General features: G+C 33.7%; 1 protein-coding gene across 1 annotated transcript; it reads left to right on the top strand.

Moving 5' to 3' along the window:
* Nucleotides 1-4,654: 4,654 nt before the first annotated feature.
* On the top strand, nucleotides 4,655-7,825 carry LOC116021883 (chorismate mutase 2-like). The gene is made up of 5 exons (XM_031262396.1): nucleotides 4,655-4,955; nucleotides 5,586-5,675; nucleotides 5,757-5,900; nucleotides 7,177-7,269; nucleotides 7,390-7,825. Exons 1-5 carry the CDS (start codon nucleotides 4,731-4,733, stop codon nucleotides 7,621-7,623), a joined length of 786 nt encoding a protein of 261 aa, XP_031118256.1. The 5' UTR covers nucleotides 4,655-4,730; the 3' UTR covers nucleotides 7,624-7,825.
* The last annotated feature ends 6,888 nt before the right edge of the window (nucleotides 7,826-14,713 follow it).

Genomic DNA, 14,713 nt, shown 5'->3' with positions numbered 1-14,713 from the left:
TTGTGAAAAAAAAAAAAAAAAAAAAAAAAAAAAAAAAAAAAACAAAGTTCACTTTAAATTTTGTCAGAACAAAAAAATTGAAAAAGAAAAAATAAAGAAAAGAAAAATTAAGAATTAAGTAAAAGCAACATTAAATTCGTTTTTTGAATACTATGTTACAATGTAGTATCTGTTTATATATACTTTTTCAAAATATTGAAGCTCATAGAGATCAAACTTATAACCTTCCACCTGAAAGAATCACCTATGCTGCTTAACCAAAAGTCTTTGGCAAACACGAAGGAATATAGTCAAGAGAATATATCCAAAAACTAACGTGAGACGAACCGTGTATGTGTGTCTGTGGTCCCGGCTGGAAGCTTTTGCCTAATGTAAAAGCCACAACAAACCCACACGTGACACGTTACGCGGCCACAGCTTTGCTAAGCAACCATCCATTTCACTTTTACCCAACAAAAATGTGTTATTCAAGAAATGGTCCTCCAATTTTCTTACAATTACTAATGTTATCTTCAAATTACAATGCTCTCTCTCTCTAATGTCCTTCCATTCTTGCAGATCATGGATTCATGGCTCATCCAGTCATCCTATTGTATGATACTCCGTATATTTTAAAAATCAAATATGTGAAGATTAATGTTGCGTTTGGTTTGCACAAGAGAATAAGAATCAGAATGAGAATTAAATATTTGAGAATGATTATGAATACCGGTGAAAGTATTTTGTATATTTGGTAGTAGGATGGAATTGTAATAATTACTAATATTGATGTTTAGTTATGTATTACCCTATAATGGGAATAAATGTTCTAAAAATACAAAACAAAAACCAAGCAATTGATCTAACTATAACGACATTCAAAACACCAATATGAACAAACAAAAAAAATCAAAACAAAAATCTAAAAGTAATAATCTAAACTTAAAAATTAAATTACCAATAAAATGAAATGATAACTATTTTTAATTAGGGAATGTGATTTTTAATTGAAGGGTAATCAAATTTTATAATTGTTTTTTAAAAAATTGTCAACTAAACACTAACTATGATTTTGATTTCCATTCCTGGTGTGTAAACGGTAAACCCATGAATTAAACACACCTTAAAATTAGTCCAAAAATGATACTCCGTATAATTTAAAAATCAAATATGTGAAGATTAAGTTCGAATTGAAATTTGAAATATCAGTGGAAGCCTAAGGTTCTAGTTCTCAACCGGAATAGGAATCAACACCCTTATTATTGCTCAATTGATCAAATGCAAAATGAGTCAATGGAAAATTATTGAATTGTCATTTAATAGGGCGTTTAGTTGGAAGAAGGAATTAATAGGGAAACAATTGTAATTCGGTAGAAAGAAAAATAAGGTAAGAATAAAGTATGAATTCAAATTACATTATTTGATAGAATTATTGGGAACGAAAAGGAAAGAAATGGTATAAAAAGTAAAATGTCCTTGTGTAATAATAATATTAATAATAATCAACGGTAAAAAAAATTCTTTATTTTTCCCTTTCCTTTTACCATTGAATTGCAATTCGTATGGAGATGATATATATTACAATTCAACAAAATGAGGGAATTACAATTCGGTGGATTTGCAATTCCCTACAATCAAATGATGTAATTCGGGTGACCAAAGAATTGTGTTGTAATTGAATTGCAACTACATCCAACCAAACAACTCATAAGGGCCTGTTTGATTGGACGTAGTTTGGAGGGAATTGCAATTCAATGAATTCCCAAACTACAGTGTTTGGTTGGAAGGAATTGCAATTCATGGGGTACCCCTATGAATTGCAATTCGGTGGAGAGGAGGGGCAATTTGTTGGTGTAAAGACAAATTTATCCCTCCTCCCATACCTTTTTTTTAAATTTGAAATAATAATAATAATAGTTATTATTATTATTTTGAAAGAATTATTATTATTATTATTATTATTATTATTATTTTTGAATGAATTATTAACAACTATCAGCTAACTAACAACTAATTTGCCAAATATATTTCTACAATCAACCAATATTATCAACTAATCAAATTCATTAGCCCAATTAGATAACAACCATCGGCCAACAACTATTTACCAAACACCCCATTATAAAAATTGGATATCTAACATTCTTTATAAAGTATACAATAAATACCCCATTTTGACATCCAAATCTCTTATCAAAAAGTTGAATCTGGCCAACTCATTGTCCCAATAAAACATTTGAAAAAATATAAATTACAGTAATTTAGTGAATCAGTAGACAAGATCAAATGCAGATACGCACAAGAGAACTGCTTACTTTGAACAAAATTCTTACTCCATACATATTGATACTAGTTTCATACGCACATTGCGCGAATGGGTTAATACAATTAAAGCATGTGCTCCATCTCAACTAAAAGCCTAAGCTGATAGTTGGACTACACATATTATATTTATCACGCCCCCTCAACATGTGCGATGGATTTCCAAGCGCAACACATGGAAGTCTCTTTTTGTGGGTGATGCCCCCTCAACATGTGCGATGGATTTCCAAGCGCAACACGTGGAAGTCTCTTTTTGTGGGTGACGCGGAGATTCGAACCCATGATCTTTTTTGTGGGTGATGCCCCCTCAACATGTGCGATGGATACCCATGATCTTTTTTGTGGGTGATGCCCCCTCAACATGTGCGATGGATTTCCAAGCGCAACACGTGGAAGTCTCTTTTTGTGGGTGACGCCCCCTCAACATGTGCGATGGATTTCCAAACGCAACACGTGGAAGTCTCTTTTTGTGGGTGACGCGGAGATTCGAATCCATGATCTTTTGCATGGCTCTGATAACAAATTAAAGCATGTGCTCCATCTCAACTAAAAGCCTAAGCTGATAGTTGGACTGCACATATTATATTTATCAAATACCCAATGTTTATATTTAAATAAATATTTGAAAGTATATCAATGCAAAAATATATAGGAGAAGTTTATACATGGGTAATTGAATGTCGAATTTTTTTTATTTAAATATCTAACTTAAAGTATATGAATCCAAGATAATATAAAAAATTCATTATAATTATTACTAAAATAAATGTTTGCAACCTTGTAAAATCGATAGTTTAAATAAAAATGATAGTCTAAATAAATACTACTTTTAATTTAAATTTTTCTAAGTGTTCTTAATTCTCTTTTAAGTAACATTGTCATTATCTTCATCTTTACTATTTGTTCTCTTCCTTTTTGTTGGTAGTGTGTTATTTGCAATTCGGTTATTGTTGGTAGCATAGATGACAACGTCATGCAATGAGATTATGATATAGGAGCTATGGACTTTCCTTTAGGTGTTCTGCTTGGGGTTCATTTGGTTTAACCATTATTGTATATATTCCTAGTTTAAGAAAAAAGATTAAATAAATTAATAAAAATTTGAAAATTTAAAATATTATATATTCTAAAGATATTAAAAGGTAGTTTCTCGCTTCAATTTGCTGGGTAATGGGTTATTTGAGTACTTTCATTGTCAACAAATCCCCCAAGTAGTTAATATGATTGGTTTCAAACTATTCTTTTTTATTTTTTTCATGGTATTAAAGAAATACATATGTATCATTTTTGGTGTAACTACTAATTTATTTAATTGAATAAGAGTAAAATAGAGTGATTCCGCTTCAATTTGTTGGGTTATTATTTGAGTACTCTCTTTGTCAACCAATCCCCAAGTAGTTAATATAATTAGCTTCAAATTATTTTAAATTTTTTTTCATAGTATTAATAAAATACTTGGTAAATAAATATATAACATTATTTTGTACTATAACTTTGATATTTAATTACAAGATATTGTAAAAATAAGATAATGGACAATGTAATGAATATCAATTGATAAATTTGAATATGTAAAGAATCTTTGCATGAGAGAAAATAAAGACAATATAACTAATGAAATTATTTCTCTTATTTAATTTAATTTTTTGATAATGAATATTTTTTTCAAATAAAGGTATTGTAGACACATAATTCTAAATTAAAGAAATACATATGTATCATTTTTTGTTGTAGCTACTAATTTATTTAATTTAATAAGAGTAAAATAGAGTGAGAAACTTAATTATGTCAAATTTGATTGAGATGAGGTTCGAACCTAAGACCTTTCTTATAGAAATTAATGGGTAAGTTAAAAGTTAACGGTATATTAACGGAGAAGAGAATATTTAACGGAAAACTTAACGGATAATCATAAAACTAAGGTTAAATTAGGTACTCTCTATTAATAATATTAATCTGAATTATCTTAACCATCTATTCGATTAAATAATTCATCTGAACCATCCATTTGATTAAATAATTTGACCGCCATTTTTTCTACCCATTTTAGGCCTAACTCTCTTTGGCTCTTATTAGTATAGTAGATATATTCCGAATCTCGATATACCTAATTCTCTTACTAACCGTCATAATTCTTTTGTAATTACTTTAGTCACCAAAAAAACATGTAGATTTCTATAATATTAAATAATAGAGAGGTTCAAAGTGTCATTCTCAGATTTCTCGAGATTTTCATAATCAACCCGAGGATTACAAGCTAAGACTAATACTAACGTGCGACCCACGACGATTCTCAGACACATATCCCATGTCGTATATGATGTCGTGTCAACATCGGTTCCCACTTCATTACTCTAAAACGTCCATTTATCAAAGACTTCTTCGTGCATAAAGTCTCCGATAATAGATTCTCTTGCAAAACGAACAAAATGGCTGGCAGCAACAACGGCTACGATCACGGCGGCGTGACTCTTGAAACGGTGCGGACGAGCCTGATCCGACAGGAGGACACCATCGTTTTCTGCCTCATCGAGAGAGCCAAATTCCCCAGAAATCCCACCTTGTACGACGAGACTTCTCCTGGGCTTCCGACCACGTTGTCGGGCTCCTTGTTCCACTTCATCTTTAAAGAAACCGAAGCTCTTCAATCCAAGGTGCTGTCTCCATCTCCATCTCCATCTTTCTCCTCAACTAACTCCCATCTGAGTTTTCTTCTTCGCAAATCTTCTAGTATAGTTTTAGATTCTCGATCGGGATGAATTTGAAAAATTTTGGTGGAAAGAAATGAGTTTATAATCTCATTGGTTAGATTAAAAGATGGGGAAGAGGCAGGTAATGGTCAAGTCTAGCTTAATGGATAGAGATTGTTGAACGGAGATCAGATCGATAAAGGACTTAAAAAATTAAGTCCAGCATTTAGCATTTTGAAAATGTGTGACAGAAAATAAAATTGCATAATGATAAGTACTTGTGAGGTATCAAAGGTAAGTCAAGAATTTGAGCCCTAGATTGGTAAAGACTAAATCTAACTCGATAGATGAGAATTGTTGAGCGGAAGTCAAGACTTAAAAGGTCAAATTCAGAGCTTCGCGTCTCTTAAATGTATGACGGACGATATAACGACATAATAAAGTTATGTATTAGCTACTAGTTATAATTGTATGTGCTTGATTTGATAGAGGTATCACGATTTGAACCTCTAGCAATAAGATTTAAGAGTAGTTGGTATCTAAAATGTAGTGGAATTGTTGATCCTAACATTAACTAACGTACATAATTAACAGGTTGGGAGGTATCTATCTGCAGAGGAAAATCCTTTCTTCCCAGATGATGTCCCAGAATCGTTGGTGCCAGCCACCGGCAAGTTTGAACCAGTACGTATATATTAACCTAGGAATATATATAATTGAAGTCTGTAATGTAGAAATTGAGAATCTAATGTGAGGTGGGTGTAGTTCTTGCATCCTGTTGCAGATTGTATCAATGTGAATGAGAAAATATGGGATGTGTATTTGAATCAGCTGCTTCCACTTGTTGCGGTTGAGGGGGATGATGGAAACTATGCTCTTACTGCTGCCACTGATATCCACTTCTTGCAGGTAATCAATTCTATTCTGTTTCTCAACTCTCATTATGCTTAATCCCAAATTAGAGTAATTCTTAGTATACTTTCATTTCACTTATTTGATATTTCTGACATGCTTGTCATAATTTTTATCCATTTGTTTTTATTTTCTCTGATCAAATTTGAACATTTAGGGTGTGTTTGGTAACCCGGAAAATGATTTTCGGAAATCATTTTCCGAGCTTTTGGTGTTTGGCAACGTCCGGAAAATGTGGTCAACGGAAAACATTTTCCGTTGACCATGGAAAATGAGCCCATTTTTCCGGAAAATGACTTCCGGACAAAAAATCCGGAAGTGATTTTCCGGAAATGGAAAATGGCTTCGTGCGACCTTTTTTTTGTAAAAAAAAGAAAAATTATTTCTAATAAATATTATTAGTTTATATATTTTTATATTTTAAAAAAAATAATAAAAATATAATTATACATTTCTACTCATTTTCCACTCATTTTCCGGAAAATGAACCAAACACACACAGACAGTTTTCAAGAGTACATCCAAACACCGAAAATGAACTCATTTTCCGGAAAATGACTCATTTTTCAGAAAACATTTTCCAGAAGTCATTTTCCTGCTTTCCAAACACACCCTTAGTGGGAGAAAAAATTAGGAATAGATTTTTAGAGTCCAAATAGTATTTTTGATGAAATTAAGGGTAAGGTAACCTTGTCAAGATGACTAAAGTTACAAATTTGTAATCACAACAAGTTCAAATCCCAACCATTTTGCTTTTTGTTGATCAGCTATAGACAATCTAGATTGGTTTACCTCATTGTAATTCTTATCCTAGCCACAAGGTGAAATTTACCTAGTGTATGACCTCAGATAGTGATTGTGAATTTTCCTTGTCACAGAAAAAGAAAAAAAATACAATGAAATTAGGGTAATCCAAGCAAAAATTAGCCAAACTCTTGATTTGGTAATTATAAAATTACAAGTTTGATTCTCAACAGTAGTCACCAATTAATTTTCTTGATTTGAGCCTAAGTTTGACTCTCAACGGTAGTCACCTATTAATTTTCTTGATTTAAACAGGTGCAACCTAGGCAGGTTTACTTCATTATTCTTTATCGATTAGAGTCACAAGACACTAATGCATACCCTTATGGTGACTGTCCGTTTTTTTGGTTATTAAAAATGAAATTTAGAAGCAATGAAATCATTTGTAAGGCAGTGAGCTCTGTTGCCACGGCACTGAACAAAACCTTGGCCATGAATGGTGGTTGAATTTATTAAATGTTTGTTGCAGGCACTCTCTAGAAGGATACATTATGGGAAATTTGTGGCCGAGGTTAAATTCAGGGAAGCTCCTGATGATTATACACCAGCTATTCGAGCTAAGGTATATATATATATATATTTTCACCCCACATACATCATTTATTTCAAATTCAACTAAAAACATCATCATCTGCAACCTTAACAAAAACTACTATACAATTAATTAGTGTTATGTTTGCAGGACAGGGATGCTCTGATGAAGCTTTTGACATTTGAAGCTGTGGAGGAGATGGTGAAGAAGAGGGTGGAGAGGAAAGCGAGAGAGTTCAGCAAAGAAGTGAAGGCGAATGGGAGTGATGATGACCCAGAAAATTGCAAGGTTGATCCATCGTTGATGTGTAGGCTATATGCAGAATGGGTGATCCCTCTAACCAAACTAGTTGAAGTTGAGTACCTTCTAAGACGGCTTGACTAAGGTTCTTGTGTTTTAGATTAATGAATAATCCATTCTTGGCACTCAAATGTTTCTTCTTTTTTTTTTTTTGAAAATAATGTTTCTTCTTTTTAGTTATGGGCTATCATGTTATATTATGGGTGAATAAGACCACAATGAATGCCGGAGAAATTATTGGTTCCAAGTTCCAACTGCTCCAATAAATATTCATTACTAATGTCAACCACCTCTGATCTTCCCATCCTACACAAAACTAAGAGTGATAATACAATTTGACTATTGACTTGAATTTGAAATCTTGTAGTTATTAAGTTAATTGTTCTTCGACCAATTTAAATGTGGTGTTCACTAAAAATAACTCTAATATATGTATGTATAAACTTAACCATAAGCCAACCCACCAGGTCTTTTTACACCGGGTCACACTTGTGTGAGACCGTCTCACGGATCCTTATTCGTGAGATGGGTCGGGTCGGGTCGGGTCAGGTCAAAACAACATGTAAATATCATACTTATATTCTCAAATATAATACTAATCAAGAATACAATTTATGTTACTTATAAGAGAAAAAGTAATACATTTTTCATAATAAGTAGTGTTGACAAGTGCCTCTTACTTATAAGGGAAAATATAATACTTCTGAGTAAAAATGTAATACTTTTAAATCGAAATGTAAAAGTATTGTATTATCCTAAGTATTACACTTACCCTTATAAGTAACAAAAATATTATTCATAATTAGTATTACATTTGAGCATATAAATATGACATGTGTGCATATAAGTATTACATTTGTATCTTGATTCGACCCGTTTCACAGTGAGACGGTCTCACACAAGTTTTTGCCTTTTACACCATATGGATCGACATCGACTCATCCCAGCAACATTTAAGGAAGAGATCAACAAACCCAAGTTCCTTTATCTCATTCATAAAGTCGTTTTAGTCAGACAACTCGTAGGAGGTGAGAAGAGCCCTTACTCCGTCACACACAAGTGTTCTTCTAAATGACTGGGCGTAAAGGACACATAAGGCGGTGATTCGAGTTAAAAGTGAAAGTGGTCAGAAACTAGAGAAATGCTCTAAATACCAATTCACTTGAGTGAAACAATTTTTGGTTGGCCAATACTTATGTGATGCAAGTTTTGCTCCACCTTGACACAATACACAGAACCCACCATAGATTTGGTCATACCACAAAACTACAAATTATATCGTGGAATAAGTTCTAGTTTAAATTGTGGACTCTAGTTCAAAACAACATTGTTATCGTGTCGACCCGTTAACGAACCCGTATACACGAATTGCCAGGTCTACCCCCAGCCCTTACTTTTAGTTTTTGCTCGCATGGGTAGCTCAACTGGTCACATAAGTAAAATTTCTTACAAGAGACCAAAGATTGAGTCTCACTAGTTGCAGTGTGAGTATAAGTCTAGCCTTTGTTAGACATGTATGCCCTAAGAGCTAACATTTATTATTTTTGACATTGATTTCTTATTAAATAAATATAATAAGTAAATGTTTTTATTTATTTTATTTTGGCTTAGTTAATATTTGATATTATTCTGTACAATCTTTTTAATTCTTTTTTTTAAAAAGTTAAGAATATGAGTGACGAATAATTAATAAATTAAGTATTGTAAAAATGTTCATATATAGTCATATGAATTCTAATTGAGCATTACAATTCCAAAAAGACTAGCACATAGTCCTTCTTATGGTGAGTCTCATGACATTCCATATGAAATACGGAGAGTGGACATGTGAATGATTGTTAGAGAACATGTCATTGAACAATGGTTGACTACAACGTACCGCATGGTGTTTACCTACGTGTCATCGGTAAGTTGTATGTTACAAGTATGCAATAGTCATTTGACTTGAGACGACATGGTTGTCTCGTACATATGGTGGACTAGTTTTTGCCAGTATGTGTCTTTTGTTCCTCATGGGACTATAATTGTACTTAGTGGCCTAGTTCAATATTGTACGGAGACATGTGTGCGTTCAATAAAAGATCCACCGCCTTGAGGTAACAAGCTTGGTTCTAGTCTATTCAATAATCTTACAATGAGAATCTCTGGCCAGAGTATAATGAAGTTGGACTTCAGGTTAAGAATATTGAATAGACATATTGATCAAGTTTATGGGTTTGACCATGACGTTTACTTGGTTTGGAACAAGTATTGTGTGAGAAAAATGTTGCATGATATTCGTAATGGAAATGTTCATTATAATATATATACATATATTTCATTGCCATCTAGATAATCATGATATACTGCTAGGTGTCACTCATAACTTACGAATTATTTAATAATGAGTTATTAAAGATTGCTCATTGCTAGTTTGAGTATGAACCTACAGTTACACCTTAATGGTTCGTGGTAATGCATAGAACTTTAAAAGAAATCAATAAGGAGATATCGATATTGAATTAATACTAATAGCTTATTAATAAATTAATTAGGCTAAAGTGTCATCCCGCACCCTGAACTATATTATATTGTTCATGCCGCACCATGATCTTTCATAACATATATTTAGAGTCATTTACCATTAAATTTTTTTCGTCTAGCATTTTTCACAGGTTTCCAGGTTACCATGATGACATGGCACCGGTTATTAGCTGATGTGGTGCTTATTTATGCTTATTGACGTGTTATTACTGATGTGCTGCGTATGACATGGCAGCCATGTAATTGTTTTACTTAAACAAAAAAAAAACAATTAAAGTCAACTTGAGGCTGTGGTGGAGATCCTGTCATCCGATCATGGAACAGTTGCCACGACTGGAGTCTCCTCTACCTTGTGGTCACTCGACGGTGGTCTGATTACTGATTGGCCACCAGATAATTCTCTAGGCGGTGGTGCGTAGTCTGTGACTTTCCAACAGGTAGAAATGATGAACAATGAGATGGCTGGTTGAAGATAGGATTCACATACAATCTGTCGATATATATAGGCAAATTCACATTGCAGAAGTATGAATTTGAAGGGCGAGAAGATGGAGATGGAATGGGAAGTTGTGGGGTCGTGTTGTTCAGAGAAGAGGAAGAACGAGAGACCTTATAAAAGAATTAGGATGAGGAAGTGGGGAAAATGGGTAGCCAAAATTAGAGAGCCGAACAAGCGGTCGAGGATATGGTTATGATTCTATTCAATGTCGGGTGGCGGCGAGAGCCTACGACACCGCCATCTACTACCTTCGCGGGCCATCGACGCAGTTGAACTTCTAGGAGCTGCTGGTTAGCGACAACGCCGAACTCAACGACTTGCTTGCTACTTCGATTAGGAAAATGATTAAATGCAATGTCATACTTTTAATAATAAAAAATAAGCTCCACATCATCATATAATTACCTGTAACTTGTAAGTAACCTGTGAAAAATGCTAGACGAAAAAAAATTAATGGTAAGGGACTCTAAATATATGTTATGAAAGATCATGGTACGGCATGAACAATTTGATATAGTTCATGGTGCGGGATGACACTTTAGCCAATTAATTATTATTGGGTAGTTTTGGGTTTTAAAGCTAGCACCTTTGGGCCCAAACCATGCTATATAAACAAGTCTTGCACTTTTCTTAATGAGATTGGAAAAAAAGGATTTTAGTAAGAAAAATTTGCGTGAAAATTTCTGTGAGTTCTCGCGTGCCCTACCGGTGGACGGACTAGAGGCCGGACAATTGGACGGTTGAGGATTTGCTTTTGCCAAACCACACTTCAATGATAAGATCATATCATCGAACTCGCTCCTTAAACACAGAATCTAGAAAAAGCTATTGATGCTTCCACTGTGCAATTTGTATAAATTTTTCTAACAGTGGCATCAAGAGCCATGCTTTTTCTAATGATTTTACGTTTAGATTAATTTGTGACTTTTTATTTTGATCTAAAATCTTGGGTTAATAAAATAATATAATGATGTGATTATTATATTGTTTTCTTCTATTAAATATTGAGATATATTTAATAATTAAATAAAATGAAAAATGGTTTTCAAAAAAAAAATAAAATGAAAAATGAATGTTTTTCAACGTGATCTTCCTTGCGATATTTTTTGGGTACTTTCTCCGAGAATGAAAATAATTCAAATTGGATTCTAAAGTGGGAATATTTTGGGAGGCGGATGAGAAAGGGAATAGCGTTTCCCGGGGGCGTGTTATGTCTGAATAACATGCCTCCCTAAGAGACATTATATATTTTTGTCATATTTTAAATTTCATACGTGTCTCCCTAAGAGGCATTATATATTTTTGTTATATTTTAAATTTCATACAGACTTAAATTAGATATACGCGGTATTAAAAAAAAAAAGATATACGCGCATATATATATGTGTATATATATATATATATATATATATATATATATATATATATATATATATATATATATATATATATATATATATATATATATATCACTACAAAAAAATGCCAGAATAGCGACAGACGAATTCCGTCGCTAAAGGAGGAAATTCCGTCGCTAAACCGTTTAGTGACGGATTTCGTTCGTCACAAAAACCCTCCTCGCTAGAATTTTGCGACGCAATTTTTTTTCGTCGCTAAAAGTTGCGACGGATATTTCCCTCGCTAAACGAATGGAATCCGTCGCTAAATATCGTCCGGCGACCGAGTTCGTCGATGACATTTGTGAGGGACTAGCGACGACATTTTCCATCACTACATCTCGCGACGGAAATTCCGTCGCTATACTAACAATGTGTCCGTCGCTAATTTCATTCGACGACGATTTTTGGACAAAATTTGTGAGGAATTAACGACGGATATTTCCGTCGCTAATATTAGTGTCAGAATTTTCCGTCGCTATTTTCCATCGTTATATGTAGCGACGGATATTATGGTCGCTAATTTTTTGAATTGAATTTCATTTAGCTTGAACTTAGTGACGGAATTATCCGTCGCTAAAATTTAAAAAAAAAATAAAAAAAAAATTACCCAAAATTAATATCACATACCTGCATTAAATCTATTATATTAAAAAGCATAATCTGAGCTTGCCAAATGTATTAAGCAAACATAATATTAAGAAACTTCCAAAAACAACATCAACATCCAAAAACATAATCTGGGTTTGCCAAATATATTAAGAAAACATAATCTAATCATCTCCCAAGTCTTCGTCATTTGAATTAACAGAATGTCCTTCAGTAGTTGGAGGTTGTGGCGTAGAAGTGGTGGGTATGATGCCGTTGCGACGCAACTCATCCATCAAACTTGCAATCCAAGCTTGCATTTGAACTTGCATTTGAGTTCTTTCAACTTGTAATTTAGCCTGCATTTGAGTTCTTTCAGCTTGTAATTTAGCCATCTCAACTCGCATGGTATCTAACATCTCCTTCATTGTATCTTGATGAAATTGTGAAGTAGCAGATGAACTACAACTATTGTCATTGATAAATGAGGATGTCTTGGTTCCTAATCCATAAATACGCTGTTTTTTTACCCCACTAACAACATCCACATACAGCTGTGACATGTTTATAACTGGTGGCTCAGTTGACCCTTCCACCTCTTGCGTTGCAGCATCATGTCGTGCTTGTATTTCTTCCTACAATTACAAATTTATACAAAATAAAAGAAGTATACAAAGACATAATAATTTGATCTATTTTACATTATACTTACAGCAATTTTCTTTGACCTTTCATCAACAAATGCACCATTCTTCTTTTTGTGCATATGCTCAAAGCACTCAAACAGATTAGGCTCCTTTTGAAGTTCATCTCGCTATTAAACAAACAAAAACAATAAAATGATGTTTAATTGACGTTAGCGACGGAATTTGTATCCGCCGCTAATTCTAGCGACGGATTCAAATTTCGTCGCTAGAGTCCGTGAAAACAAAATATGCTCTGTGTTTTTTAGCGACGGGAATTATAATCCATCGCTAAACATAGCGACAGATATAGGTTCCGTCGCTAGGCCTAGCGACGGATATTCATTCCGTCGCTAAAGTCACGAAACAAATTCGTGAGGTTCACATTCTAGCGACGGAAAAAGGATCCAATTTTCCGTCGCTACGAAAACCCCGCCCTTTTTATTTAGAACAAAATAAACGCATCAAATTTAGGTCTAGCGACGAATATCACTTTCCGTCGCTATATTATAAAAAAATACATATATTATTGTTAGCAACGGATAGTTATCCGTCGCTAAGTACAAAACTAACGACGGAGGATTTATTCCGTCGCTAATCCGTCGCTATTTGGTAAAAAATAAATTATCTTTGGACAAATTAGTGACAAATTAAAATTTCCGTCACTAATCCGTCGTTATTCTAATTAATTATAAAACCGCGATAAATCCGTCGCTAAAATGTCTTAATTTTTTGCGCGTCGGATTCCCGCTAATTTTAGCTACATATTTAACAACAAAATTATTCCGTCGCAACGTCCATCACCGGTCCATCGCAGATCCGTAGCTAAATGCCAATTTTTTTAAAAAACATATATCTGTCGCGAATCCATCGCTAATCCGTCGTTAAATTAGCATCGGAAGCAATCCGTCGCTAAATCCGTTGGTATTTCCGCGTTTTCTAGTAGTGTGTGTGTGTATATATATATACATAGAGGGTCATGTTCAGGTGTGGCCGCGCCCTTATGTGCGGCCGTGCGGTTTACACCACTCAATGTTAAGAAATGCAGTGCGGCCGTGCGGTTTACACCACTCAATGTTAAGAAATGCACCACGGCCGTGCGGTTTACACCACTCAATGTTAAGAAATGCACCACTCAATGTCGGTTTACACCACTCAATGTTAAGAAATGCACCACTCAATGTTGGTTTACACCACTCAATGTTAAGAAATGCACCACTCAATGTTACGAAATGCACCACTCAATAACATTGAGTGGTGTATTTCATATTTAAGAAATACAATAAGAAATATGAAATATGAAATATGAAATATGAAATACACCACTCAATGTTATTGAGTAGTGCATTTCGTAACATTGAGTGTTGCATTTCTTAACATTGAGTGGTGTAAACCGCACGGCCGCACGTAAGGGCACGACCACATTTGAATAGAAATCTATATATATATATATATATATATATATATATATATATATATATATA

Source organism: Ipomoea triloba, chromosome 6 (genome assembly GCF_003576645.1).
Source record: "Ipomoea triloba cultivar NCNSP0323 chromosome 6, ASM357664v1".
NCBI classification, from domain to species: domain Eukaryota; kingdom Viridiplantae; phylum Streptophyta; class Magnoliopsida; order Solanales; family Convolvulaceae; genus Ipomoea; species Ipomoea triloba.
This window is presented reverse-complemented; position numbering and strand designations above follow the sequence as displayed.